General features: G+C 34.4%; 2 protein-coding genes across 3 annotated transcripts in view; both read right to left on the bottom strand.

The window, feature by feature from the left end:
- Positions 1-2,585: 2,585 nt before the first annotated feature.
- LOC141580270 (leptin receptor-like) lies at positions 2,586-3,284 on the bottom strand. The gene has a single exon (XM_074380969.1). It carries the CDS (start codon positions 3,282-3,284, stop codon positions 2,586-2,588), a length of 699 nt encoding a protein of 232 aa, XP_074237070.1.
- Positions 3,285-4,153: 869 nt separating this feature from the next.
- LOC101027698 (leptin receptor) overlaps positions 4,154-27,135 on the bottom strand; it is an 85,858-nt gene continuing 62,876 nt past the window's right edge. For both annotated transcript variants that reach the window (XM_074380968.1, XM_039473712.2), the window contains 7 exons: positions 26,984-27,066; positions 22,442-22,658; positions 20,514-20,696; positions 17,055-17,150; positions 15,657-15,762; positions 14,123-14,198; positions 4,154-6,440 (listed from right to left, as the gene is read on the bottom strand). In XM_074380968.1, coding sequence (XP_074237069.1) covers positions 6,423-6,440; positions 14,123-14,198; positions 15,657-15,762; positions 17,055-17,150; positions 20,514-20,696; positions 22,442-22,658; positions 26,984-27,066 — 779 coding nt within the window. In that variant the 3' untranslated portion in view covers positions 4,154-6,422. The remainder of the gene's footprint in view (positions 6,441-14,122; positions 14,199-15,656; positions 15,763-17,054; positions 17,151-20,513; positions 20,697-22,441; positions 22,659-26,983; positions 27,067-27,135) is intronic.

Raw genomic sequence — 27,135 nt, 5'->3', positions numbered from 1 at the left:
AATAAATATGATCTAAATCTAAACATACCAGCAGGCCAAACTATACTCATTCAGCACTTTCCATGAAAAAGTGCCTTGGAATTTTAATATTTCTGAAGTGCATTTTTGTTTGTTCATTTATCTGGGGAACTGAAGCCGCACCACGATGCTATCAATGATCTCATGTTAATGTGCTGTCACTAAATCTCTTTAACACAGACCTACAGCAGCACTACAGTGGTCCTAGGACTGTTGAATTCATTCCAACTTACACATAACAAGATATATACATCCTTGGGCTAATGGGAACATCTGTCAGTTTACCTTTCCTGTTGTTCTGGGTCCCAGATCACAGAGGAATACCGTGTCTCAGGGGACATGCTCAGAGGTTAATCTTCAATTACAGAATGGGGCAAGATTTAATTTTCTATCTCTTCTATACTATACCTTCAGTTAAATACCTATAATATATAAGCACGTATTTAAAATACTTCAATTTTACCAAAATTTCTATACATGTAATAATTTATCTGTTTCTGAGTCTCTAAAGCCATATAAAATTATCCATGGAAAAAAGCCCTTCTCCATTTATCTTTGCATAGAACTAAAGTTTTCATACCACACCAAGTAATGAGTTGCTATTGGCCCTCTACCTATTTCTTGTAAGAGGGTCATCAGTTGAGTATGTGAGATCCTGAGACATCTTAAAAATACTTATGACATGGAATAGCTTTGTTGATTTCCAAGTAGAAATTGATTCTAAAATGTGAAAAATACCTATCAAGTGGGGTCCAGAATCTTTGTCATTGTTTAGAACTGCTCACTTCATACCCGCAACTGGAATAGAGATGGAATGTAGGGATTTATTTAGGGCAGACGTCCCCAAACTATGGCCCATGGGCCGCATGCGGCCCCCTGAGGCCATTTATCTGGCCCCCCGCCACACTTCAGGAAGGGGCACTTCTTTCATTGGTGGTCAGTGAGAGGAGCACAGTATGTGGCGGCCCTCCAACTGTCTGAGGGACAGTGAACTGGCCCCCTGTGTAAAAAGTTTGGGGACGCCTGATTTAGATTAACAATAAAATCAGGAGACTCTTGTCTCAGTCTAAAAATAAGATTCTGATAATGTTTAAAAACCCACAGGCATATTTTTGAGTACTAAAGTATTTATTTTGATGATACTGGTAATCTTGAATATCTTACTTCTTGCCATTTGCACATCTATATGTGCAGGTGTCTTAATTTAGTTTGTTGCCCAATATGCTGTCATTTTTTACCATACCAAAAGTTGAATAAATAGTAAACTTCTGTATTAATCTTAAGTTCTTAAAGGCAAGCATAAGATCTGTGCAATTCTCAATTTCTCATCCAACATTATATTTCTACTGAATAAATTTCATAATCTTTATTTTTCCTGCTATGCTCAGCTGATTTTTGTATTTTTGTAGAGATGAAGTCTCACTATGTTGTCCAGGATAGTTTCAGACTTCTGAGCTCAAGCGATCCACCCGACTTGGCCTCCCAAAGTGCTGAGATTACAGGCGTGTGCCCGTGTCTGGCCTCTACTTAATAAATTTTGATTACAAGTCAGTTATTTTAAATGGATGGCAATGTAGGGTATAGGTTAAAAGCACAATCATTAGCATTAAAAATCTGGATTTAAATCTGAATTCTGATTCCATAACCCACTGACTGTAACCTTGGGCAAAATAGTAATAGATGTCTCATACAATTATTGCAATAATTAACTGAGTTAAGGTATGTAAAGTACTACACAGTGGTTGGTTTATGTAGAGAAAATGCTCAATGAGGGGAAAAAATAACATATGTCCAAGTGCAGATGGGGAAAGACTTATTCCAGAGAGATATATAGTGATATCTGGCAATCCAACTTCATTAGAAAGTGACCACTTCAACATCTTTCAGAGAGAAGAATTAAAACTGACATTATGTTTCCAAAAGTGCTGTGTTATCCTCAAAATACTGATTGTGGGCATCACCATTCTTGCAGGTTGTTTCATTATATGGTACATATCTTAGATTTTGTACATAACAATTGGCTCACTTATTAATCTTCACAGTATAACCCCTTAGGCCAGGGCTGAATTCTCTGTTTATCTTAAACATTTAGGGAAGTACCTACTTCAGATCTCACAGTCTGAAAGCACAAAATAGAAATACATCACATACTCTCAAAACACACAAGGACACATGTTAAGTATAAATTGTGTGTGTGTGTGTGTGTGTGTGTGTATTGATACAAAATAAAAACAACTTGAGGTAAAACAAACACGCCCCTGAAAAAAATTACATCTCACAAAAGATGGTGTTTGTTGGGCTTATTTCTAGCTGGAAACTAGGGACTTTCCCACTATAGCTTGGGAATAAAATAGAAGAGCGAGTCTACATTCGTAGGCTTATGAAGGCCTTCTCAAATTTTTTGTCTATATTAGTAAGAGAGGAGAAACAGACAACATTCATTTGGAACGATCATTTTCAAATTTGTCTCTGGTTTTCTTTTCTCTCTCCCACCCAATACTATAAAGTAATCTATTACACTTTATATGACCCATTGTAACACAAATCTGAAGGTTTCTTCAGTGAAATTACACGGTTAGGTCACACATCTTGTTTTCCATGATCTTACGAGTCTGAGTAGAACAAGTTTGGAATTGAGGCATGTAAGATACAAAAGTCTTCTTACTAGAAATTCCTAAGTTGAAATTATTTTCTACAAACTGTGAGCAACTGTCCTGGAGAACTCTGATATCCGTGAATAAACGGGGGGCTGGGAAAGGGCACAATACCCTTGACTTGTCAGTCAAAAGCATATCACACTCTCTCTTTTTGATTGAGGTGACCCCTAAATAATAGATAGACTTTTCGTCATTATTTTCTTCAGGGAAATTTCCCTCCAGTTTCAAAAGTTCATCCAATCCTTCTGAGAATGTGAGGTGTGGTGAAATTATGTTGGGATGCTGATCTGATAATATAAAAAATGCCTGTGCCTCTATTTCCCATGAGCTATTAGAGAAAGAATCCTTCAGTGGATAATTTTTGCTAGAGAAGCACTTGCTCACTGAACTATTTATAAGCCCTTGTTCTTCATCAGTTTCACCTAGTTTAGAGTTGCTGACCAGCGTGGCATATTTAACAAAGGGTTGTCTTCGGCTCTCTTCCTCAGAGGTTACCTCGGTACCCTCAGCCTCAGAGATGTTAGCACTGTTGAACTGGTCACTAATACAAACAGAACCCTTTTCAAGATCTGTTGTTGGAAGGAGAGAGACCACAGTTGTTGGCACCATCTCATCTTTATTTTTCCATGATGTATCAACACTGATATCTTCTGAAATTGCTTCAGGCTCCAAAAGAAGAGGACGAAATATCACTGATTCTGTATGCTTGATAAAAAGATGCTCAAATGTTTCTGGCTAAAAGAAAAGACACATTTTAAGGCTCGATTATGTTAAAATTTTGTCATAATGGCAGAAATGGAAGTGTGTAAGGTTAATAAAGGACATAAGTCAACCACAGATTAACTAGTTTTTTACCAAAATACATATATCAAAAAGCATACGGAAGAGGCCATTTATAGTAGTGTTTGAAAGTGGGACAAGGCAGACTTAGATTTGAATTCTTCTAAGTCTATAACCATGAGCAAGTACATTAACCCCTCTGCCTTTCGATTTCATCATCTCTAAAAATGTGCTTCATGGTGTTGTGGCTAGAAATAAATTAGTGTCTGCAAATGCTTAGCTCTCAGAAAAGTTTGTTACTGTCATTGGAAAATGCTATCTTCTGAAGGTATTTTCTTCCTAATATTTTGTAGCAAATTACATTTCCATAAACTAAAAATTTTAGCCCGAAAAAGAAAAAGTGGATTAAAATAAAATGAGCAAAATAACTTGTCTAAAAACAGTTAAAATAACTATGCTGTGAAATAAGATATGGTACAAAGGTAAAGTAATTGTGTTGACTATTAAAAACTTTTCTGCTATATACTGAGAATCTGCTTGAGACTATCGGAAAATAAGAGCTAATAGTATCCGTATGCTGAGAACAATGATGATGAAGGAGATGATCACAGACTTGTAAATTACTATTCCTTATAAATAACTTCATGTAAAAATATTTACTATGGACATGTGAAATGAAGACAAATACACAAGACAAATGTACATCATATTTTTTATAGGAATGATTACATTACAAAGAAAAATCCTGCCAAGCAACTACAAATCAAGAATCTGTGCAAAACGCTCAATTTATACAATGTAAACACATTGAAAAATAAATGCAAAATAAAAAAGCTGTTGATAAATCACATTGAAAATTTAACACAACTAAATTAAGGGCTATCAAAAATGTGTTCAGCTTATATATCATACATATAATTTAACTTGAATTTTACAATTTTTAAACTAGTAGAATTCAGATATATTGCCTGAAATAATGGTATACCCAGCTGTTCTTCATAATGGCAAGTATATTCCACATAAAATACAATTTATTTAGCAGAGTTTTATACTCTTAAGTAAAATATATCAGCAATTAAAAACACAAAGGAATAAAAATACCAAGCACCCAAATATAATAATAAAATAGACTTATGTAGGTATTAAAATACTGCATAATGACAAATACTGTATTAATACAACTTTTCCTATTATAGACAATCATAATATATGAAGAGAAAACTGTTCCTATGCCTGTTTTTTTCTGAAAGAAATCTATAGTTTTATAATTTTCTTCAAATATTTGCTTGCTCATTTTCTTTTTCTTTAAGGTTTCTACTATATATGCACTGTCTGTTGTAAATTTTAAATGAACCTACATATTAAGATTGTCAAATAAAGGAATTAGATGCTATTGATATGAAAGCAAGGAATACATACAAATAACCTGTAACCATAGTCACCCTCCCATATGTCCTTCAAATAATGTGCTTGATATATTTCATGCTCTCTAAAATTACATCATAATTAGTAACTAACTGTTGGAATCAAATACTGTAAATGCCTTCAAATGCATTCAGTTAGAATATTTCACTCATAATTGATAAAAAAAACTCATTCATATAGTATTGAAATATATTTTATCAATGAGTTATAAAACCTTATTAAAAGTATATCCATTAAAATTTTTTGCTATATGCATCTTTTTAAAAGATTTTAGAACAATCTAGGCACAGATTAAATATGTGTTCAGTGGGCAGTAATTAAAGAATATCCTTTCATAATTTCACACTTAGATTTTACATTTCAGTGACACCTGTTAGTAGTCAAAAAGGGGAAAAAGACACATTCTTCTTGTTTTTTAGAGTTCTTTTCTACGTTCAAATGAAAACTATGAGTAAAATCTAAACATAAGGGATCCATATATACACATATATACCTATATATAATACATTTGAATACTGAGTTCATCAAACACAGGTTTTGGTTTGGTTTGAATGTAAGCAACACAGCATAAATCATGTGCTGAATTCATAAAACTAGCAAGTAGTCTATTTTAAAGTAGAAAAGTCCTATCCTCACCATGAACTGCTCATAAAAGCTCCAAAGAGCCTCCCTTTCTTGCATCACTGCCCGTTTCCCTGCCTGCCAGAGGTCTTGGATGGTTCAGTGGAAGTAAATTAGGTTTAGGCCATAATTAAACCAGAAAGCTGAATGAGAGGTCGATGTTCTCTTCCGATCTGGTCAATCTGACCTGGATATGTAGGTTCATTCTGATAGGAACTGTAACTCCTACTGTCCTGTGACCAGCACAAACACAACTTTAGGCTTTCTTTTAACTGAAATGGAAGTTTGCACTTAAGCCATTTTTAAGGCTATTGAAAATTGAAATTCCCAGATTGACCAAAGTTAGATATAAAAAAGTGAAAAGACATTCAGAAGAACACCCAAATGGGCAGATTTTTATGTTGACATGTCTGCAAAGGAATCTAAAATGGAAAAGTTTAGACATAAAAATACAAACTAAATACTTTCACTGATTCTATACTTATAATCACTGTATTTTTAAAGCTACTTGTCAGAAGTTCCAGTTTTAGAGTTCACCTAGTTACAACATTGTCTACTACGTATTTGATGACATTTAATAGATATGTAATGACAGCAACAGTCATAATTTTCTTAATGTTTTATGACCAGGATTATGACAAATCAAAAGCCAGAAATCATGAATATTACTTTTAAACTTTAGATGACTTGAAAATTAATCACACATCCAAACTGAACTGGACTCAAATCTATATTTTGAACCCAAATTTACACATCTATTTTAAGTTCTAAACACAATCCACCATATGTTAACTCTCAGAAGTTCAACTGAATTTTTAAAGATTTGCTCCCCTTCTTCAAAATGTAAAAAATCTTCTAATACTCTACAGACTGTTGGGAAGTTGGCACATGGGGTTCATCTGTAGTGATCATGATTAGACTTCAAAGAATGTCCGTTCTCTGTTTAGATAAAATAAAATAAGAAAGCAAAATAAAAAATCACTCACAAATAAAAAGATAAAAGATTTCAAAAAACATTGTCAAGCATGGATTCTGGACCATAAATTCTTGTGTTAGGTTACAATAATGCATCCTTTGGGAAAGGTCAAAATGTTGAACTAAGGTGGTCTCCCATTTTCTTAATGAATGCTTTAATATCACACTCTAAGGACAGCTTTAATTACCTTAGGAAGGGAAAACTATAAGGAAATAACAGAACAGGTAAAAGGAGAGAAGAAGAATGAGCTGGAAAAATTGAAAGAGGGAGAACCAATAGCAATATAGGATCGTTTGGAACAAGAAAGAATAAAAGAGGAGAGCAGTGAAATGAAAAATAAAATAATAAAGAGAAAGAAGTGCTAAAAATAGGAATAGAATCACAGAACTATTCATTACCACGGATTTAAAAATCTAGAAATAAGATCTGAGAAATCATCTGGTCCAAGTGTTTCCATTTTTTTCTGACAAAGCAATTGAGGCTGCCAAGATTATTTGCTTAAGGTTACACAGGTAGTTAGAGTAGAGCAAGGACCCTGAATTAGTTCTTTTCTTCTAGTCCAACAACCTTTCTATAACACAATGGAAGATGAAAGGTTGTCCCAAACACAAATAGGTGGAACATGTTCTTTGTTTTCCTTTTAGTACTTGCTGTGACAAAGTTCAGCTGATTATACTGTCTCCTGGTTCCTCATAACCTGAGGACTATAAGGAACAAGAAAATTAACAAATCGGAAGTTACATTTTTAGGGGAGTGAAATATACAATTGTAGGCCCATTAATGTGCATTTCAGGGCTTAGGGGAGATGGCTACTTCTAAACAGAACTTCTAACTCGAAAAGACACCAACTCTTCCACATGTTTGGAAGGCTGTCTGGCAATTTGAGGAATGCTTCTGATTCAGATATGTGTTAGGATGGTGTTCGTGGAGGCCATGAGTTGTCGAGCTGCTTATTTGGAGGCCTAGGGCGGCTGGGAAATCTAAAATAGTTTTTAGATCCCAAGGAAAACTATATTTGTTTTTAGCTTTACCCCCAAATGAAGTTGTTAAACGGAGTATACTCTTGTGAAAGCTGGCATAAATGCAGACAAAGGAGCATGGTTGGATCAAAAACAAACAAAAAACAGAGATGGAGAAAACTATTGTAAAATAAAGAATAAAAATGAGTGGAGCAAATGGAAAATGAATAAAAGAGGCTTAAAATATCTTTAAGGATTAGGATTTAGAAGAAATTTAACAAATTAGGCAGAAATGCTAAGGTAAACAGGTGCAAAACAAAGTAAGAAAAGTAATAATATTTTATACTCTAAAACTTGAATTAGAAGATAAGCAAGGCTATTGAGTTATCATTACACATTTTCTTGCAACAAAAATTTAATCTACGTTTAAGATTCTGATTTTTAAGATATAAACAAATGGTATTCTGATTCAAAATGGCAGACTGAACACATTTCTCTCGTCTCTGTATTAGAGAGTCTGTTGGAATGGCAGTATAAATAAGTCAAATACAGACCTACCACAAAGAAGATGATCTGAGAGGGCTAATGAGAAACAAGTAATTTTCATTCATTGTTAAAAGATAGAAAACAATTGGAAGAGTATAGATCAAAGAAGGTGAGCAAAGAAAGCTGAAGACCAGACTATATGCAGCTGTAGCTGAGGAGAAAGAAAATTAGCCCTGCCATATACAGTGGAGAATGTGCGTGAAGAAGAAAAGATTCATCATTGAAAATTCAAAACAACGAAAATGAGGACAATATTTTAAAAGAAAGGAAATTGTAAGTAAACAGTGAGGAGTAAAATCACAATATTATTTGACTGCTCAGAAGCAACAATGGATTCTGTATGTTAAGGCAGGAATTGTTTCAATGTTTTCTTTGAAAGGCTTTTTCTAGGAAGTGATACTCCATCAAACTGTTAATCAAGCATATGGTTTTTAGAAATAACAAGGTGACATACCAGAAAAACCAAAAGTCATACAATTAACTGAAGAGACATTTGGAGAGCAAGACTAAGGGTAGGGAGGGGTGGAAAAGGGGACTGTCCTTTTCAAGAAGTGGTCTTCCAAACTCAAGTATTTAACTGTAATATTTCATTATTAAATCATGCACATATATTTTTCAAAAAATTTTAAATAGAAATATATACACGAGAGAACAAAGAGACATTTCCAACCATGCTTCCTGTAACATTCTTTGTAATAAATATAAAAAAGTGTTCAAACACCCTATATATCCACTAGTAGAAGACTAGATAACGGAACTGTGCTATACTTGTATAATGGAATACTACAGACTAGTCCAAATGCATGAACTAAATTAACTATGTCAACTTGGAGAGAGCTCAAAAAACAATGTTCAGAGATAAAGTATTTTTGGAATAATATGAAAGGTATATTAACATTTCCAGTGCCTCAAAGAATTACTGTTCATTGGTCATGGATACACACATGTGAATGTGGGAAAGTATAAATGCACAAACTAGACAAACACAGGCTACTTTCTTGAAATCATGGGTTCCTCCAGGAAGAGAAGGAGGAACAGGAAATAGTGGAATGAACAGAACAAACTTTATCTGTAGTTTAAATTTATTTTTAAAATGCAAAAAGTTTTAAGATATTGTATTAATATAGAGCTATTTTTATATTGTCCTATTTATATTTTCTGGAAAAACTAATTTTAAAAGAGAAGTGGAACATACTAAAGAAGATCTGGCAGGAAATTATATTGGCAAAATTATTTTTAATCACATGTGGTATTACCCTATTGTTAGCAATGTCTGGCATATAGTGGTTTTGAATAACAGGCTCCTCTGGTCTGCTTTCTTTCCAATATAGTGTGGATTTTTTGTTTGTTTGCTTATTTATTCATCATTGGGTTACTTTCACATTTTGGCTATTATGAATAATGCTGCTATTACTCTTCATATACAAATTCCAATGTGGATTTGCTATTTCATTTCTATTGAGTATATACCTAGGAATGGAATTGCTGGGTCATATAATAATTCTATGTTTAATCTTTTGAAGAACTGTCAGACTATTTACCAAAAGAGTTGCACTATTTTCAGTTCCCACCAGCAGTATGTGATAATTCTAATTTCTCTGTATTCTCACTGACATTTATTATATGTCTCTTATAGCCATCTTACTGGGCATCTTGTGGTTTTTATTTGTATTTCCCTATTGTCTAATGGCATTGAGCATATTTTCGTTTGTGCTTCTTGGCTATTTGTATATCTTCTTTGGAGAAATGCCTATTCACATCATTTGTCCATTTTTGATGGTGCTAAAATATACATAACAATATTTACCATTTTAACATTTTTAAGTGTACAATTAAGTGGCATTAAGCATGTTAAGACATACTTTATTAATATAGAACTCATGGCACAGGTGTCAATTTGAGTCCGACAAATCTGGATTTGAACTATCATTGTTACATGGACAGGCTGGGTGATCAAGACAAGCTACTGAACCACTCTGGGCCTCAGTTTTATCATTACAAAATACGAGGCTATTAGCCCTATAAAATAATTAAATAAAATAACATGAATATGAAACATAGGGTGGATGGTAAATTTGCCTCTTCCTGTTTAGTAATACACAGTGAGTTACACTATATTCTTTTTCCTTTATTTTCCTTTAAAAAGTATATTTTAAGCCAAGTGTGGTGGCTCCCACTAGTAATCCCAGAACTTTGGGAGGCCAAGGTGGGTGGATCACTTGAGCCTGGGAATTCGAGATCAGCCTGGGCAACATAACAAAACCCTATACCTACAAAAAATACAAAAATTAGCCGGGCATGGTGGTACATGCCTGTGGTACCAGCTACTAAGGGGGATGGGATGGGAGGATCAATTGAGCCCAGGGATGTCGAGGCTGCAGCGAACTGAGATCGCACCACTGCACTCCAGCCTGGGTGACAGAGCAAGACCCTACCTCAAAAAAAAAAAAAAAAAGTATATTTTAATTATTTAGGAGATTAAAACAAGAAGTTAGATAGAAAAAAGTTTCTGAATTTTACAAGATTTTTATCATTAATAAAATCTCTGAAGTTATATTCCCCTTTACTCTTTAAATGTTTCATTATATTCCAAAACCTGATTTATTCCTAATAGTGTTATTTATGCACCTGGTCACCCCTAGTAATAAACTAAGCACCTTGTGGGTTACTTTTGCTTAAAAAATAATTTATAAGATTAAAAAGTCAAATATCTCCAGAGATTTTTAGAAAATCAGTCCTACAAATAAGAACATACATGCCCACTATATCTTAAAAACTCTTCACATTTATTTACCAGAACTTGAAAAAATGTGGCAATATTTCAATCTACTTATATGTAAGGCCTGTCGGATGGCCTGTGGCAGCACTGTGCACATCTCAGGGAGAGCAGGTGAGGCAGCGGGGTAAAACGTAGGCTACAAGCATTTCCTAATTCAACCAACCTCCACCCAGTAGTTCCTTTGTGCCAGGGATTTTCTGGAAAAGGGAAAAATAATTTGGTGCAGGTTTAAACTGCATTTTGCTGATGTGGGCCTGATCATTTCATTGCCATGCTGAACACTTAGAAACCACTTCATGGTGGTTCATAGGTTAAGATTTCAGATCTTAAACGCTTAAGAAAGTGTTTCAGCTTCTTTTTAAGTGGCATTAAAAAGTAAGATGATCATTCCCTGAATTAATAAATACTTCTATACTGAAGCGTTTAGCAATTTTATTTAGATAGGTATTTAGATTTTTTGACATAAAACCTTCATATTTAAGAAATCTTGTAGTCTCCCTATTTCCAGTTTGTGAATATGCTGGGTACTGCCTTCCACACGACTTTGTGTTTGCAGGTGCTTAGCTGGACACCACATCTCTGCCTCAAAATCTAGTTAATGACTGTTCATCTGCCAGATCTTGGCCCAAATGTAATTTGCTTAACTTTATCCACTCACCACCCCCCACTGGTATACTAAGCCAGGTTCCCACATTATAAGCGCTCAACACAATGGGACTCATTTCTTTCACAACATGCAGTTTAAAACTGTAAGGTTGTGATTGGATCACTGTGTATTATATACATGTAACAAAATTTATCATGTGCCCATAAAATTGTATAAAAAAATAGTGTTATTTCCATGATAAATGTATCAATGATTCTCTTCCCCACTAACCTGTATACTCCAGGAGCATATAGCGTTTTTCTTATCCTTATAACACCAAGGTATACTATAGTGACTGGCATAGGATAAGTATTCAATCATTTTAAATGTATGGATGAAATGAATAAATAAATGAACAGAAAAAAAACTATTTTAGAGAGGCAAAAGAAGACAAGTTCTCCCTATTCTACTTTCAACCCAGCCACTATTCTCTGACCTCACTGTCTTATTTCTCACATGGTAAGAAAAATCTGTTCTCCCAGACACTAGAAACAGCCAAGCCTTAAATATAAATACTCACCATGTGCTTGTCGAACAAATGAATGAAAGATATATATATGACTACAATATCACAACTACAGAAACTGTCACTGTATAAATTCATAATAGAAGATAAATGAGAGAAGTAAATATTTTACTTGAAAAACTCAGCAACACTGTTTTAATGAAAGGAGACTGTGGCTTAGTGAGCAGCAGCACAGGTGAGGAGTATATAGGTGTGTGGCTGGTTAGACTCAGGCAAAGAGGTTTCTATAACAAGAATGATTCATATATAAAACAACACTGCTGCTGCTTCTGAAGACAGGACATTCTCCTGCTGAAAAATTCCAATTCAATCTTTTTCATTGTTCATTATGTCTACAATATTTACTTGTTTACTTATTCGTTGATAAGCTGTAAAACAGTGTTTTTCTAACTGCAAATCATAGGCCATTTAATGTTGTGAAATCAATTTAGTGTCTTGCAACCAGCATTTTTAACAAATGAAATAGAATTTTAAAACATTCTATTTCAAGCAAGTAGTAAAACTGTTTTGTGTATCTTTCATTTTGATCTTGCTTATCTGTCTATGATGTACTAGGTTGGAAGGTAAAATGTGTTTATACCTTAAAAATGTCAAAACCACAATTACTTTTGCACCAACCTAAGCTTCTTTTCACCATGGGTCATGGCCAAAAAAAAAAACAGAAAGAAAAAGAAAGCCACTGCTACAGAGAACAGCTGCTATTAAAACAGGCTCCAAAGTCACACAAACTAGTAAGCTAATCATGCCTCTAAAACAAGTTGCCTAACCACTATAAGCTTCAGCTTTCTCTTCTGTAAAATAGAAACAATAATACTTGTCCCATAGAGTAACCGAAAGAATAATAATAGTAATATAAAATACATCAATATGCAAAATAATCACTGATATTTATTGAGACCTTACTGTGTCACAAGTACCATCTTTTTTAGTCCCCCGAACAACTTAATAAGGTAGGTAGCCTACTTCACAGAAGAGGAAATTGAAACACTGAGAATGAAAGTAAAAACCTTAATAAATGTAAGAATATGTATCTCAGTGCTTTGCACATAAAGAACAGCAGAAGGAGTACTACAATATTTGTGATGGATAAAATACAGTTTTTGAATTCAGAGCACTCTCCATAATAAATAAAATAATACAATGCTCTAGAAACTTGAAGGGGGTAGGAATTCTTTTGAATTAAACTTGAAGGGAGTAGGAATTTTTTTGAATTAAAGGCAGGCTTGAGGAAAGAAGGACCTAGAGCATGATCTTCATGTACAAAGAAGGCTCTGTGTAGATGGATGGGAATAGTTAAAGATACCATCAAGGCCCAGGGACAGAAAAAATTGTACAGGTTAGGTTGATAACAGATTGTAGATTGAGGTCGTTGAGTACTATTAATAGCTTCAGGGGGCTTTAGTGTAAATCTTGTATTCACAAGGAAACCACTGAAGACTTTTAACAAGTGACTAATGATAAAGATATAATCACTGAACCTAGATAATAACCTCCAAATAAGTATTCTTTAAAAATTCATGTATTTTAACTTGACTGAATTCTGTTTTTCTAGTTTTATGAGTGGAAAGCTAAGCTTGCTTCAAGGGACATTATGAGAATTAATAAAACATTCACTAAACTCTAGAGCTTTCTGAAAAAAAGCTGCTATAGAAGTAAATACAAATTATTTTATTATAGTTGACTAACTTTCATAAAGTACTTGAATGGGACTATCTCCATAAATATAAGTTTTATTATGATAATTGCATTTTTCAGATTGTAATGTTTGAGGATGATTATACAATTTTCTAATTTATTTAAATAATTATGGAGATAATTATAGACATTAAAAATATTGATTTTAGCTTTTTGTCCAAAGACTGTTTATACCAAAAAAGTGTATCCAAATATCTGTTCTCCATCAGATTGACCTTTAATTTTTTAATATTTATTTTATTATGTACTGTGACACAGAAGCAACATATGCATATTGTAAACTCTCATGATAAGCTATGCACTGAAATTTGTTTCTTCCTGATTTCAAATCCCTGCATCCTGCTATTCTTGGAAATAGATAACAAACAGACATATTAAGATGAATTTAATAAAATATGAACTTTTAAATCTTAAAAAGTTTAAATCTCTAGAAGTCATATGGCATCTAGAATGCAATCTTATATATTCTGGGTTAAAAAAATTGAAAAAGCAACCTTCTGAAAATTAAGTCCTTGTGCCCAGGAACACTTCTTGGGATTTGGAACATCTTCCCAAATCAGCTTTCTCATTCTACAAAAGAGAAACAGGGCATCAAAATTAGAGAAAAGCATTCATATTGAAAATGTGAATAGTTGATGAATATACAAGCTAGAAATTAGTCCACCAGATTAACTATGCCTCAGTAGGGTCAGATGCATTTTCACATGCTAGCCCATGATGATTTCTACCAAACTTTTATCTACACCAAAGTTGAAAATCACTGTAATAATAGAAATAGCTTATACTTACTGAAAGCTGTGTGCCAAGCACCACACTAAACACTGCATAGATTTTCTCAAAGAAATTGAAATATTAAAAATATTTCTGGTACCAAGAGAGTACCCAAAAAAATTCCACTTGATGTGGCCCCATCAACTCACTTGACTAAAAGACAAATTCAGATTCTAAAATCTCCTCTGCCTCTTTTTTGCCTGAAGACAGTAGTTTCTACAGAGATTTGGCATGTGTAAAATGGATACTTTTTAAATGGATACTGGACTTCCCAGCACAGAGAGTATCGTGGCATCCATGCCACCATCCACCAAATTCAGAACCATTTACCTGACAAGTCAAACAGACTGAGGCCACAGAGTGATGATCTCTAAAAAGCAGACTGCCTGCTGATCATAAATGAACTGACTGTTCCAGGTCACCACTAAAAGGCTACTTTTACCACCCACTTCACAAAAAGTCCTTGACCCAAACTGTAGAACTCTGAAAGCCATTTTTGCCACCTCCAAGAAATACTGCATAGGATTTCCTGTAATAAGCTTGTTGTTTTCTCAATGTATATACATTTTTTTAAAAAAACAAATTCTTCCCTGAAGTTAGATTGGCCTTGACAGAGCAGGAGCATCACCATCGTGGATAGCTCCTCATTTTAAAATTTGCCTTAATCAAAAAACACCTAAATCCAAAGGGTATCAGCCTAATGACTAAGGTCAGCATGACCATAAACCACAAATTACATCTCCAGCCAGAAACATTCCATCCTCCCTGACCAGAGACATGCTAGCCATGAGATAACCCCCACTGGCCAGAAAGATGTTCAGCCCCAAGATAACCTGCCCTCCTCCCAGAGACATTCCAACCCCACCATAAACTTCTTCCCCACACATAAACATTCCAAGCTTGTGATAAGCCCCCTCACCCTAAAACCAATATATACTCTTAGTCTGTAAGAGAAAGGACTCTTGACCAAAATCAGCCAGAAGCCCCTCTCAGATTTTATCTAAAGAAAACCCATCTTTAACTGTTAAGCTGTGTTTCGTGTTTCTTTCCTCTTTCTTTAACTCCTACAGTCCTAGCAAAATGGAATGCCGTTTCTTAAAAACAGGCCTTTCCTTTTTATGGTATCTTAATTGTATAATGACTACATATAAAAGCATTTAGAAAACTTTAATATTCCTGATTTAGAAGGTTTTAAATCAGGATTTTACTATACTTAAGGACTTTTGCCATAAAAATTCTTAACCTCAAGTACAGTACCTTTGGTGTGATATGAATAGTGTTCCAAGTAGTAAGATGAAAGAGGAAATAATTACTGGCACAATTACATATAAACCTGCATCATTTTGATGTTTTTCAATATCATCTGAAAAAGAAATACAATTTATACAACTCAGAAACTTGAGGAAATATTTATTTCTTCCCATATCAAAAATTATAGTGGGCATTTTCTGATTTCATCACAAATCTCTATTACCTTCAAAAGTATAAAAAACAGGAAGACAAAAGTATGTTGTGATCACATTAATAAAATACTTATTATTTGGTTCAGCATTATATCTACTGTAAATTAGCAAATTTTTTCAAATGTATTTAGTTGCCAGTCCTCTCCACTTAATCATTTTTATATTATAATGATGAGTCAAGGTGTCAAAGTTGTTATGATGACTGTCCCAGTATCTACTCCTGGAGGACCCAGTCTTCTACACCTGCCAATCTCTATCTTGTTCACTCCACACACACTGATTTCCTTGCTGTTTCTTGAATCACCAAGCATCCTCACTCTTCAAGGACTCTTCACACACTGTCTCTTTGCCTGGAATGCTTTTCCTATTTGTATAGTTATGTCTTCACCAAATATCATTGATAGGCTGTTAGAAACTGCAATGTTAATGAAATGGCAATGTATAACAAAACCATTTTTTTTCTCACCAACATTATAATGAAACTACCTTGAACAAAATGATGTTATTCAAGGACCTGCTGTACATTATGTTGCATAAAGTTGCAGTTTCCAAGAATCTACTGGAGGTTTTACTCAAATATCATCTACCGCCAAAGAAAGACCATTTCTGGTTGTCAACTGAAATGCCACATTTGATGCCATCCTTTTATCTTGCTTTTATTTTCCTTCATGGCATTTTATTTTTATCTGGCATTATATAATTACTTATTGCCCATCACTCTCAATTAGAGCACTGGTATTTAAGCTCCATAAGGACAGAAACATATGTTCACTATTCAATACCCAGTGCTTAGAACAATGCTCAATAAATATCTGTTGAATAATATGCATATGAATTTTTAAAATTATTTTTATTCTAATACCAGATGAAATGTTTATCTCTTGAAATTTCATTGCTAGGTTGCTTAGATTTGAAGACAATTTAAAAAGTTATAACAAAATTAAAATGTTGGTATTCCAAGTACAGTAAGATGAATCAGAAATATAAAAGACCCAGTAACTTTATTTCTATAGCTCCAGTTTTATTTTTAGAGAAAAACAGTATTTCCTTTGGAACCTCACCATGAAAAATCTACAGAAGACTCTGGACTTTCCATGATTCTATGAGAAAAAGAATAATTGGATGGCAATATTACTGCTAACAAATTAGGCACACACATTGGTGTAAATGAAACTAAAATTACAATTTTTACCTTGAGTGAAGCTATTGATTATCTTTGGTTTTCCCACTCCTTCCGTAAATATTGGGTAAAGACTGAACTGGTACTTCTCGATGGGAATAAAATGATCTGAGGAGAAAAATATGTAAAAGGGTGATTTTTACATAATTAATAGTAATGAGTGGAACATAAGTTTTTAAAAAGAATTAAAATGACTATCCTATATTTCCAAACCTAGAAATTGCTTATTATTTATGGATTAAATTGATGATCAAGGGATTTTCAAAACAAACTTAAGCACTTCAAACTGTCTAGTAATGACAATAGTTTTCCAAATATTTTTCTAAAAAGTCTTACCCAGAGACAGAAGACTGCAATTTTTCAAAGGCATGTTCCGGTGATAACCAGTTTGTTCAAGTGCAGGGTATATGAGCCGTTTCTTTATTTCCTTTTCCAGAGCAATATGTCCTACTACTTCTCCCTTACCCCTAAAGTGGGCAATACTTCTTTTTTACAGGAAATTAGCTAAATTAGTTTCCTCATTCCATTCAAAGTAGCTGGGAGACTAAAGTCTTGTGAAATCCTATGCAAAAAAAAAAAAAAAAATGGTGGTGGAGACCACGAGTCTCCTTGCAATATCTGGGATTTTGATCCATGAAAAATGACCAACCCTATAACAAAGCTCCAGATGGATCTATCAGTGATTTTCACAAATGCTAATAATATATGAATATTCTTCTAGAAGAATATATTCAGAAGAAGAGAGATCTCTGTGAAACCTAAATTTTACATCCTTATGGTTTAAAGAAAAGCACAGAGATTCACCACCACCTGCACAGCAGTACTGATGAACTGCATTCAATTCAATAATTTGTAAATAAATTTACCCTGATGCTAAATTCTAGGTCTCTGGGATAAAATGATAGTTTGAGTCCTTAGAATGATATTATATAATAAGACCATAACAATCCTTAGTGTCCCTAGTTAACTTCCCTCAGTCCTCAGTCAGACTTAGAAATGCTGTCTTGTGCACCTATACTTTGTACCTGAGTCACCTCCTGGGATAACTGATCTACCTTTGGGAGAGTACCCTGGTCTAGGTCACCCAGTTTTAGCTCCTTAGACTAGGCGTCCCCAAACTATGGCCCTCGGGCCACATGCGGCCCCCTGAGGCCATTTATCCGCCCCTCGCCGCACTTCAGGAAGGGGCGCCTCTTTCATTGGTGGTCAGTGAGAGGAGCACAGTATGTGGCGGCCCTCCAACGGTCTGAGGGACAGTGAACTGGCCCCCTGTGTAAAAAGTTTGGGGACGCCTGCCTTAGACCTTCAGGCTAATCATCCCTCTTATTGCTAGTGGCCTTATTAGCTGTTAACACAGTTTGAGGAAACAATTTGGTGGCAGATGATATCAGGAGCCATTAAAAAATAATTTAAGAAAAGATAAAGCTGGAAGCAACATAAATAACCTCAAACAGTTTAAGTAGACTTTGGAATAAAATCCTTATCATTAAAAATAATGGTAGAAAGAAGTGAGGAGAAAACATACAATGTGATATGATATGATATGATATGATGATATGACATGATATAATATGTAATTACCCCTGTATAAAATATTAAAATGAAAATGTGTCAAAGGAAATAGAATTAGGCTGGGTGTGGTGGCTCATGCCTGTAATCCAATACTTTGGGAGACTGAGACAGGAAGATCACTTGAACTTAGGACTTCAAGAGCAGCCTGAGCCACCTAGTGAGACCTTGTCTCTACCAAAAAAAATAAATAAATAATACTTCGGTGTGATAGCATGTGCCTATAGTCCTAGCTACTCAGGAAGCTGGGGTGGGAAAATAGCTTGAGCCCAGGAGCCCAAGGCTGCAGTGAGCCGTATTTGCTCCACTGCTCTCCAGCCTGGACAACACAGAGAAACCCTATCTCAAAGGCCAAATGAAGCAGCTATGCAACTAAGATTGAGGTCAAGATACAAAACAGCACCCCAGAAGCTCAGAACTCTACCTTCTGCTTTCTCTCAGTTACTACTCTCAAACCTAACCCCTTATTTGATTTTTGAAGTATATATAAATAAATTCACACATTATACACTATTTTGCATCTGGCTTTTTTCTCTTAATATTATGTCTCTGGTACTCTACAATAATTTTGCATAGTTCTTCATTACCACTGTGCATGATTTTTCCTTTCATAAATATACTACAATTTATCTGTCTATTCTACTCCTACTGAAGTTTTCAGTTCAGTTCAGTTGGGGCTGTAATAGTGCCACAAAAAGTCATTCTTAGGCCTGCCTTTTGGTGTACATTTGGTGTGCATCTTTTTGATATATAACTAGAAATACAAGGACCAATCTATTAGGCTGGTGCAAAAGTAATTGAGTTTTTGGACCACGACTTTTAAATCATTATAACCAGGCTCAAACACATCTTTATTAATCAAAATGAGAACCATTACAATCAACAGATTATTGTCAATAAGAAATAAGTGTGTTTATCCTTGTGACATAAAAATCTGGGCTTCGAGTTTCAAGGAACTCTTAGAAAACATTTTCTGCATCCTGCTGGTTATAGAAACATTTTCCCTGCAAAAAGTTGTCGAGGTGCTGGAAGAAGTGGGAGTCGGTTGGCAGGAGGTCAGGTGAATATGGGGGATGAGGCAAAACTTCATAGCCCAATTCTGTCAACTCTTGAAGCACTGGTTGGCCGATGTGCAGTCGGCGTAGTCTGGAGAATTGGGCCCCTTCTGTTGACCAATGCCAGCTGCGGGCATTGAAGTTTTTTGCTGTTGTTGTTACTCATTTTCCTTTCTTTTTATTATTATGATTATTTTTTTAATACTTCAAATTCTGGGGTACAAGTGCAGAACTTGCAGGTTTGTATTTGTATAATTTTCTGTGTATGTGTTCTAACACAACAAAACCTTTAAGGAAAGATTGTAGCCACTTTTACCATTTAAAGTTGTGGGAAGCAAAAAAGGAAATTACATTTCAAATTTGTTTATTATCTTAAGTTGTAGATGTTATAAATAATCGTGTTGTAATTATTAAAGTAACACATTCCTGAGTCTTTGAACATAATCTTAGAGATTCAGTAAAGGATTTATTTGGTGCATTTAATATAGAAAAGAAAATGGAATTTCATGGGGAAGGCCAAGGATAGGTAACGCATGAAATAGAAAAGCTGGGAGCCTTGAAGGAAAAAAAAGTAAATGGAAATATAAATCTCTCATACAGACTCAAAATGTAGTTAAAAGTCTATAAGCAATGTCTGATGTGCATATGTCAAAAAAAAAAAACATTGTCTCAAAAAAAAAGAAATAGAATTAAAGGTTTTGATAAAGGTTATAAGATTATATGTACTGGGATGGCAGTATCCTCTATATTTTTGAAGTTTTCATTAACTGGCTATATTAATTGAATTAATCATCTGTAGTGTCATATTAATCCATAAGAGCAACTTACTAAAGTATAGTAAACTTACCATGGATATAACACTTCTTAACAGATGAAGAGATTCTAAGCCATTTTATTTCATCATCTTCGTTAAGATTTTTCCACTCAATAATAAAAGACATTGGCTTGTAATCACTGGGTGATAGCATCCAGGAAAGAATCACACAAGTGCTGTTTAAAGGATAAGCACTGAGTGACTGCACGATATTTACTGATGGGAAAAGAAGAAAATTAATTTTTAAATTAAAAATTAATGAAAATCTAATACTTTTGAGGAACTTATAACCTAAGGAAGGGGATAAGGAAGAGAAGGCAGACAATTTACACAAATAAATATAATACATGGCAATTATTTTTGTATCATGAGAGTCATTTAAACAGAGATACGGGAATATATAACATTGAAGAGAAACATGATATTACCTAAAAGCTTAAAAAAGTGATTTTGTGATATATTCAAAAAGGCATTCTCATATGGAATACTACAGAAGCCTATTGACCATCCTCTCCCAGTGATGGAGTGATACTCTCAAAGCACAAATCTGTTCATTTCAACACCATCTGCACAGCATCCCACTTAAAAGCCTCCACTGGATTTCTACATTTGAGGATAAAATTTCTATCATGCTTACAAGGCCTTGAGGGCCAAGTCTCAACCTATCTCTCTGCCTCCCATGATTTTCCTCACCAAAGCCACCTGGTCTTCCTTCATTTTCTATCCTGTGCCATAAAGACTAATGATCTGGCTGATCCTTTTAGGAGCCAATGTTTTTCCTGTCCTTCCTTGTATCTTTTGGGAAAGGTTAATTCCTACTCACATTTCAGATTTCAGTTCAGTACCACTTCCTCAAGGTAACTTCTCTGAATTTCAGTGCCACGTCAGGCTCCTTTTTTCTTTCATTTTACAAAATTATATTCCTTTCCTGCAGGCCCTTATCTCAGTTTGCAAACAGACATCCAATTGTATGATTATTTCATTAATACCTGTCTTACCTATTAGGCTGTGGATGCTCCAACCATTATAGTTCTTCTCACATTACAATTCCCACTGCCTACCTCACTGAGGCATTCTACTGGTATTTCTAGAATACATTTACTTAGAGAATGCTAAGTGTAAAACATTGAGCTGGGTGCTGTGGAACTCACAAGATGCTTACACTATAAATACAAAAGTACTCATAATGATGTGTAAAGCAGGACATAAAATACCTTAAGAAAGATAGAAAGCACTCTGAGATTTAAAGAAGGAGACAGGGCATATTCAATTAAAGCAATGAGCAAAGATTTCATGAAGGAGGCAACACTTGAAAAGGTCTTTATAGATTGGTAGAGACACAGAAAATTTGTGTTTTCCACTAAAAAAACTATACTTTGAATATGTAATCTAGACTCAAAACTCCTATTGAAAATGGTTCTGAATTCTCTGATTAATCATATATATCAAAATTAATGCAAGAAGTTTCACTACTCACATTAAATGAAGTCCATAGTAATTTTAAGTCTCAGCTGTTAACCTGAATCTATATAATATGTCATGCTATTACTAGTCTATGTAGTATTAAATATATATTTAATATGATATATACTTATTTTTACATATTTATGTGTGTATATGCATGAATATAAATATATACATGTATATGTATATAAGGAGTGATAATTATTGACTTAAAAATCTTCATTAGTCCAAAAGATTTAAGTATTAGATTTACTAAAACATTTTTATATATTATAATACCATTACAACAATATTCTGCCACATGAAAGCTCAAGGCCTGTATTACATAATCATCGAACAATATACGTTGCTATTTTTCCAAAGAAGCGATGAAAGGTAAAAGAGACGTTCAGATGCAGAGAATTGCAGACTGCTTGAAAGATAATTTAAAATAGATGAATTTGCAAAAGTTAAATATTAAAAGAGGCAATGGATTGCTACTTTGTACCTCTTCTTACCTTTGCTCATAGGCCATGAAAAGGTTAAATTCAAATTTGCAACAGAATCACCAATTGAATTGATGGCTAGAACTGTAACAGTATGCTCTTGCTCTGTCCACAGGAAGGTGTATTTAGTGTGATTTCCCACATCTTCTGACCATGTTCCATTGAGGGAAGTATGATGGTTTATCACATATCTCTGGACACTGCACAATGAGTCTCTTTTCATCAGGGGCTGTAGTAAATACAGAAATTGATCAGTTTAAGGAATGCAGTGCTTTAACTTTCACTACGTATTTCTCATTAGGAGGCAGGGACCAGATCAGGGCAGGTACTATTACAAGGCCAAGAGGCTGGGGAGTGGGGTGAGAGAGAAGCTGCCTCCGCCATAGTCTCCATGAAGGTGCCTGAAGGTTATTGAGCATAGCAAACTTATTTTCCCCTTTTTCGGGTTTTTCCTTAAGGCCCAGACTTGAAGATAATGAAGTAGGGATACTATCAGAACACTTTTCTGCCAAGAAATTTTACTCTAACTTCAGAGCAAAGAAAGATTGATAAGGAGTAGAGAATTTCCTCATCTAAAAAGCAAACAAGGAATAACCCTCACGTTACATAAAGCAACAAGAAGATCTGTGAAGAAGTTAATTCCCACATATTAATCATAGTAAGATTTGTCATTCATTTTCCCTTCCTCTGATATGTTTGGAAGATTATCTAGAATGGTAAGAGTCTGCAAAGGTTAACACATAACAGAGGCTGTCAAAACAGTGTGTATGGCACCCCAGAATGTCTGCACTATAATTAAAAAATAATAGTATCAGGTTATTAACGATTCCAATGTAAAATAAGTATCTAGTTCAATTCTATTCGTATATTTCACAGAGTTTAACAATGTACTCCATTTCCCCAATCAACTTCACCTGTGGCAGGTAAGATTAAATGCTGGCAATCCCTTATAAAGCCAGAGAAGGCTGGACTGTATACCATAGACTAGAACAGTACATCTCAATTTCGCCAGTGAGATGCCTCTAAGTTAGAAATGGCAGAGAAAAATAAACACATATACATGTATCGTTGCAGAACTTGGAATCATCTGGATAGGCTGAAAGTAAGATTTTAGCAGCCACTGTAAGAAAGAAATGACTGAATGTCATGCAAATTTTGCATTTTATTTGAAAAATTCATGTCAGTTTTAATAAATACCTTTTTTTGTAACCATCAAGTAAGAGCAACGTTAAACTTCCTCACTTTCTGGTACTACAAGATCCTTCAGGCTAATCTCTTGTATTTTCTGCCCCAACCCTAAAATTAGCCATTTTTCCCAATAGCCCTTGTTTCTGTTATTGAACGATGATATTAGAAACAAGTCTGGGTCCATGCCTGACTATTGGATGTCATTACTTTTAGACTCTCTTAGCTTACAAATAAAGAAAATGTGCATGTATATTAAACCAGAATCTATATCTATATTAAGCTAGATGTAAGTTCATACTTAGAGCCCCAACTCTAATTCATTGCCACATAGATCATTCTGTGCTTGTGTGTAACCTCCCAATCCAACAGTGAGAAATCTGGGTCCCACCATCCACCGTCTATTTACTTGTTTGTCCCCTTCCAGTGTACATGTAGAGCAGTATCATAATTGTTAGCCTATAGCCCTGTGAGAAATATATCAACAAGAGTACAGTGCTTATGTAAGTTTCTTTTGCCTTTAGTCTTAAGACTCTACTTATTTCCAGTGACTCCTCTCAAGCTCCAACATGGCTTTTTCTCCCCACCTTCAGTGAAGTTGCTTCATACACTTGTAATACAGCTAGATTCCTTTGACACAATCTAGAGTCAATCCTGGGATCCTTCAACCTCCTAAATGATTTTCTTTTTAATCTACATTCATTAAGATTCATTCTTTGTGCTATGAAGTTTGAGGAGTTTTGACAAATGCATAGTGCCAGCCATTTCAGAAGTACACAGAATCATTTCATTTTTGAAGGATATCTTTGTTGCTTCCAGTTTGGGATGATTATAACTAAAGCTGCTTGAACATTCATGTGCAAGTTTCTATGTAGACTTAAGTTTTCAAATCAGCTGAGTAAACATCTAGGATGCAACATTCCACTGCATGGTTGGTAAGGCTATGTTTAAATTTGTAAGAAATTACCAAACTGTCTTCTAAAGTGGCTGTACCATTTTGCATTTCCATCAGCAATGAATAAAAGTTCTTGCTGCCCTGTATCCTCACCAGCCATTTGTACTGTCAGGCTTTTTTTGGATTTTAGCCATTCTAATAGGTGTGGAGTGGTATCTTGTTTTAATTTGCAACTCCTTAGTGATGAATGATATTGAACATCTTTTAATATTCCTATTTGTCATCTGTATGTATACTTTGGTTAGGTTTCTGTTCAGATATTTGGGTTTTTCTTTTTTTTTTCATTTTAATTGGGTTGTTCTCCTTCTGTTAAATCTTAAGATTTCTTTGTGTAATTTGGTTATAAGTCCTTTATCAGATACGTGTTTTTGCACATATTTTCACCCAGTCTGTGCCTTACCTTTTCGTCTGCTTGACAGTCTTTCCCAGATCAGAATTTTTTAATTTTAATAAAGTCAGACTTACCAGTACTCACAAATTAAAATTAAAAAAACCCACAATGATGGGGACATGTCAAAGGAACATGAGTCAATTAAAAGAGCTCCCAATGACTGAAACAGGAATATTTTGAGCAACAAAATAATGTAGTATTGGATTATGATCCAAGTCTAAAATAAATGTTCATTGTCTGTATTAACATAAATAAATCACTGAATAAGTAAATAAATTAATGTCAGAGAACAGACAAATCTCCACACAGAAGAATGCTAAATAATGTACGTAGGTCTTCTACCTTTAAGTAGGTGGAACGTAACTCTTACTCCTTAAGCATGGGGACTTCATTTATAAAACTACAATATAGAAAGGAGAAAAAAGAGTATTTTCCGGGGGAAACCAGACAACACTACCTCAGCCAGACCAGCAAGGTTAACATCAACTATGGTAAGTCACACTGGTAGCATGTATCCTTAATATGATGTGATGAAATCACATTTCATATCTGTGATCTTCTTCCCTCAAACCCATAACCCTAATCTAATCATGAGGAAACATCAAACAAAACCCATCTGAGGGGGATTCTACAACATACCTGACCAGTACTTCTCAACTGTGTTAAGTTCATAAAAAACAAAGAAGGTCTAAGAAACTTTTAAAATCAGGAGAAGCATAAGGAGATATGACTACTAAATGTAATGTGCTATCCTGGATGGAACCCTGAACCAGAAAAGAACATTTGTCTTTTTCTAAAAGCTAAGGAAATTTGGATTTGAATAAATTATAGATGAGTTAATGATGACATATCAATATTGCTTAATTAATTGTAACAAATGTATCATATTAACATAAGATGTTAATAATCTATGAGGCAAGACTGGTGTTTCTTATTCAGCAGTGCCTCCTTCTGTGGTGAGTTCAACAGCCTACTGGCTCTCTCAGAGTATAGACCCTGAATACACTGGGAGGTAGAGATATGTATGAGTGTCTGCAATACAATAAATGGCTCATAAATGTCACTGTCGGTTCTTAATGCTAACTTTAAGTTAGGCATCTTAAAATATGTTGAAGGAATTGTTTGCTAGAAATAGAAAAGAGAGCCATAATAAAAGAAACTAAATTTTTTAAGAGAGCAATAATAGAAGAAATAAAATAATTTAAAAAGTTTTAAGAAATGTTGAAATAAAAAAGTTTAGAAATTGTATTGATTATTAACCAAATGAAATTTATAGAGTAACTAGATTTAGAAACCAAATGAACATAAATTCTTACACACCCCAACTTTTACATAGGCTTTGGTCTTAGATCAGGAAACCGCTTTCAAACGTGCTCATTCAACCTTGGGTATTAAATTCACATTTCACATTTGAGGTGACAGAAATACCATTTGACTTCATGTGTTGTATTCCCAAATCAATCTTAAATTTGGTGTTTACTGACCAAATAATCTGTTCACTTGAAACAGAAATCAATTCACAGGTGAGAGAATGCTTTGACAATTACCAGGCTAAGGAGTCATCATATATGAGACTATCCTCTGTTTATATGCCATCACATAAATGGAATAATCTCTCATGTTTTAGAAGCCCTTGGGGTGTGTGGGGAAGGTGACATTTACATTGTTCATGATTAAATGTGAATACAATTTTTAGACTCCAAGAAACACTAGCTATCATCTGGTTCAATCTTACATTTACATCGATGAGAAAACTGAGGCCCAAAGACTCTAAGTGACTTTGCCAAAATAGTACTATTAACATAACTACAATATGTTAAGCTGAGAAGAGAAAGTCTCCTAACACTATGCCAGTGCTTCAGCCACGATATATCTTAGCTTTCTACAAATACATCTCATAAATGAAATTAAAATATAGGATTGTTGAGCTTTCCAAAGATTACTAACAGGATTATGAACCATGAAGTAAATGTTTTAAGAGTATAAAAATACAGTTTAAGAATAACATTAAAATTGGAAATACCTTCCAAAGTAAAGTGACGTTTTTCTCCTTTTTCATAGTGTCTCCATTAATTATTCTCCAAAATTCAGGTCCTCTCATAGGAACTGCAAAATGACAAATTGTGTGTATGTTTTTTGAATGAATATTTTCCAGCCATATTTGAAGCATACACT

This window comes from Saimiri boliviensis, chromosome 11 (genome assembly GCF_048565385.1).
Source record: "Saimiri boliviensis isolate mSaiBol1 chromosome 11, mSaiBol1.pri, whole genome shotgun sequence".
NCBI lineage: Eukaryota > Metazoa > Chordata > Mammalia > Primates > Cebidae > Saimiri > Saimiri boliviensis.
This window is presented reverse-complemented; position numbering and strand designations above follow the sequence as displayed.

What these genes read in the sequence shown, in the direction of transcription:
- LOC141580270 (XM_074380969.1), bottom strand. Translation starts at nt 3,284, where the DNA reads ATGGTGCCAACAACTGTGGTCTCTCTCCTTCCAACAACAGATCTTGAA.